General features: G+C 46.8%; 1 protein-coding gene across 1 annotated transcript in view; it reads right to left on the reverse strand.

Annotated features, from left to right (window-relative positions):
• PNPLA7 (patatin like phospholipase domain containing 7) overlaps positions 1-1739 on the reverse strand; it is a 132630-nt gene that overhangs the window by 62355 nt on the left and 68536 nt on the right. The window contains exon 22 of the mRNA XM_017835270.1: positions 834-891. Within this exon, the coding sequence (XP_017690759.1) occupies positions 834-891 (58 nt within the window). The remainder of the gene's footprint in view (positions 1-833; positions 892-1739) is intronic.

Below are 1739 nucleotides of genomic sequence, written 5' to 3' on the forward strand. Positions count from 1 at the left end.
AGAAGAAAGAGAAGAAAGAGAAGAAAGAGAAGAAAGAGAAGAAAGAGAAAAAGGGGGGAAAGGGGGGAAAGGGTAAAAAAGGGAGCAAGAAGAGGAAAAAGAGGAAAAAAAGATTAAAAAAAAAGAAAAAAGAGAAAAAAAGATTAAAAAAAAAGAAAAAAAAGAGGAAAAAAAAAGATTAAAAAAAAAGAAAAAAAAGAGTGTAAGCATATAAATAAGAGCTAAGCAAAGCAGGCTGCACAGCCCCCCAGCACACTGCACAGTTGCCCCTCTCTGACCCGCAGGACACGGAGCTCAGGGCCGGGGCTGGGGACACACGGCTGGCTCTGCTTCCCCACAACACTTTCCTCTCCCCACTGCACCGTCTGCTCTGCCTCAGCAGGAACTGCAGATGCCCAGGGTGTCCAGCACCACTAGAGCTGCCAGGCACAGAGTCAGCCCAGGAGAGGGAAAGGGAAGGAGGGTGAAGGAGGAAAGGCCCAGCGATCCCACCAAACCCCTCTGGCACAGTCCCGCTGCTGTCAGCTCAAACGGGTGTTTTCACTCTGAATACCTACTTCGGGTTCTGTTTGTTTTATTTATGTGCTGACACACATCAAAACAAGCTGGCAATGATCCCTAAGGAGTCCCCATTAGCAACACAGCTCTGACTAGAGACCCGGGCTCTCTTATGGATACAACATTTTTCTGCCATCTCCAAATAAGAGGAACTGTCTGACATAAGTTGCACTCAGATTTTAGAAGGTTAAACAGTTCAAACAACACCAGCTTCCTCCTGTGCCTGCTCACCCAGAAGGTTTTTAAGCAGAATAAGGAGTGCCAGCCCCAGACACCACTGAGGCCAAAATGGAAACAACCAACAAATGTATGTGGTTGCACCTCAAGCATCACCTAACATGTACTTTTAAAAATCATATGCCACGAGAGAGCAAAGTAACAATTCATCAAAGGACTACAGGAGATTCACTCAAGAGATCTGTGACAGTGTATGAGGATGAGAAGAGGATGTTCAGGGAATGTCAAACCGTTATTAATAAGTGCAAACTGAATTCTGAATTAAATACGTGGTTTTGTGAGCAACTGGAACTCGCACAAGCAGCTTCATCGATGGATAAAGGAATTAATGACTCAACTGTGAGCTGAATACATGGGGCTGTGAGCATGAGACAGACAAACAAGCTGACAGCAAACGAGAATGACTTCAGACTAAACTTTGGACTTCCAGTGCCAATCTGGATCTCTTCCACAAGCCTCTTCCATCAAGGCTTATGCTTACCACTCACTGTGCTACCTCCACAGGAGAAAACTGGGTAAGAAACCCTTTGCTGGAGGAACCTTTACAGCTGAAGGGGCCTGAAAGACTCTCACACTGAGCTGGAGAGAATGAGACTCTCAGCAGGTGCTGTGGGAATGCTGCCCTGGTGTGGGATGTGTCTCCTGAAGTCCCTGCAGCCTTGGGAGTGCTCAGGGCAGCCAAGGAGCTGGGCCAGACAGGCTGGAGAGTATTTGTGAGTCATTAAGACCACAAAGTTTTCCACTAAAAGTAAATGCACTCTAGGGATGGGAACAGAGAAGCAAGAAGTCATGAAACAGGCTGATCCTGAACACAGAATGCTTTGGGTTGGAAGGGACCTTAAAGATTATCTAGTCCAACATACCTGCCACGGGCAGAGATGCCACTTACTAGTCAGGATACTCAGAGCCCCATCCAACCTGGCATTGGACACTTCCAGGGATGG

Source organism: Lepidothrix coronata, unplaced genomic scaffold (genome assembly GCF_001604755.1).
Source record: "Lepidothrix coronata isolate B3197 unplaced genomic scaffold, Lepidothrix_coronata-1.0 Scaffold254, whole genome shotgun sequence".
Classification (NCBI taxonomy): domain Eukaryota; kingdom Metazoa; phylum Chordata; class Aves; order Passeriformes; family Pipridae; genus Lepidothrix; species Lepidothrix coronata.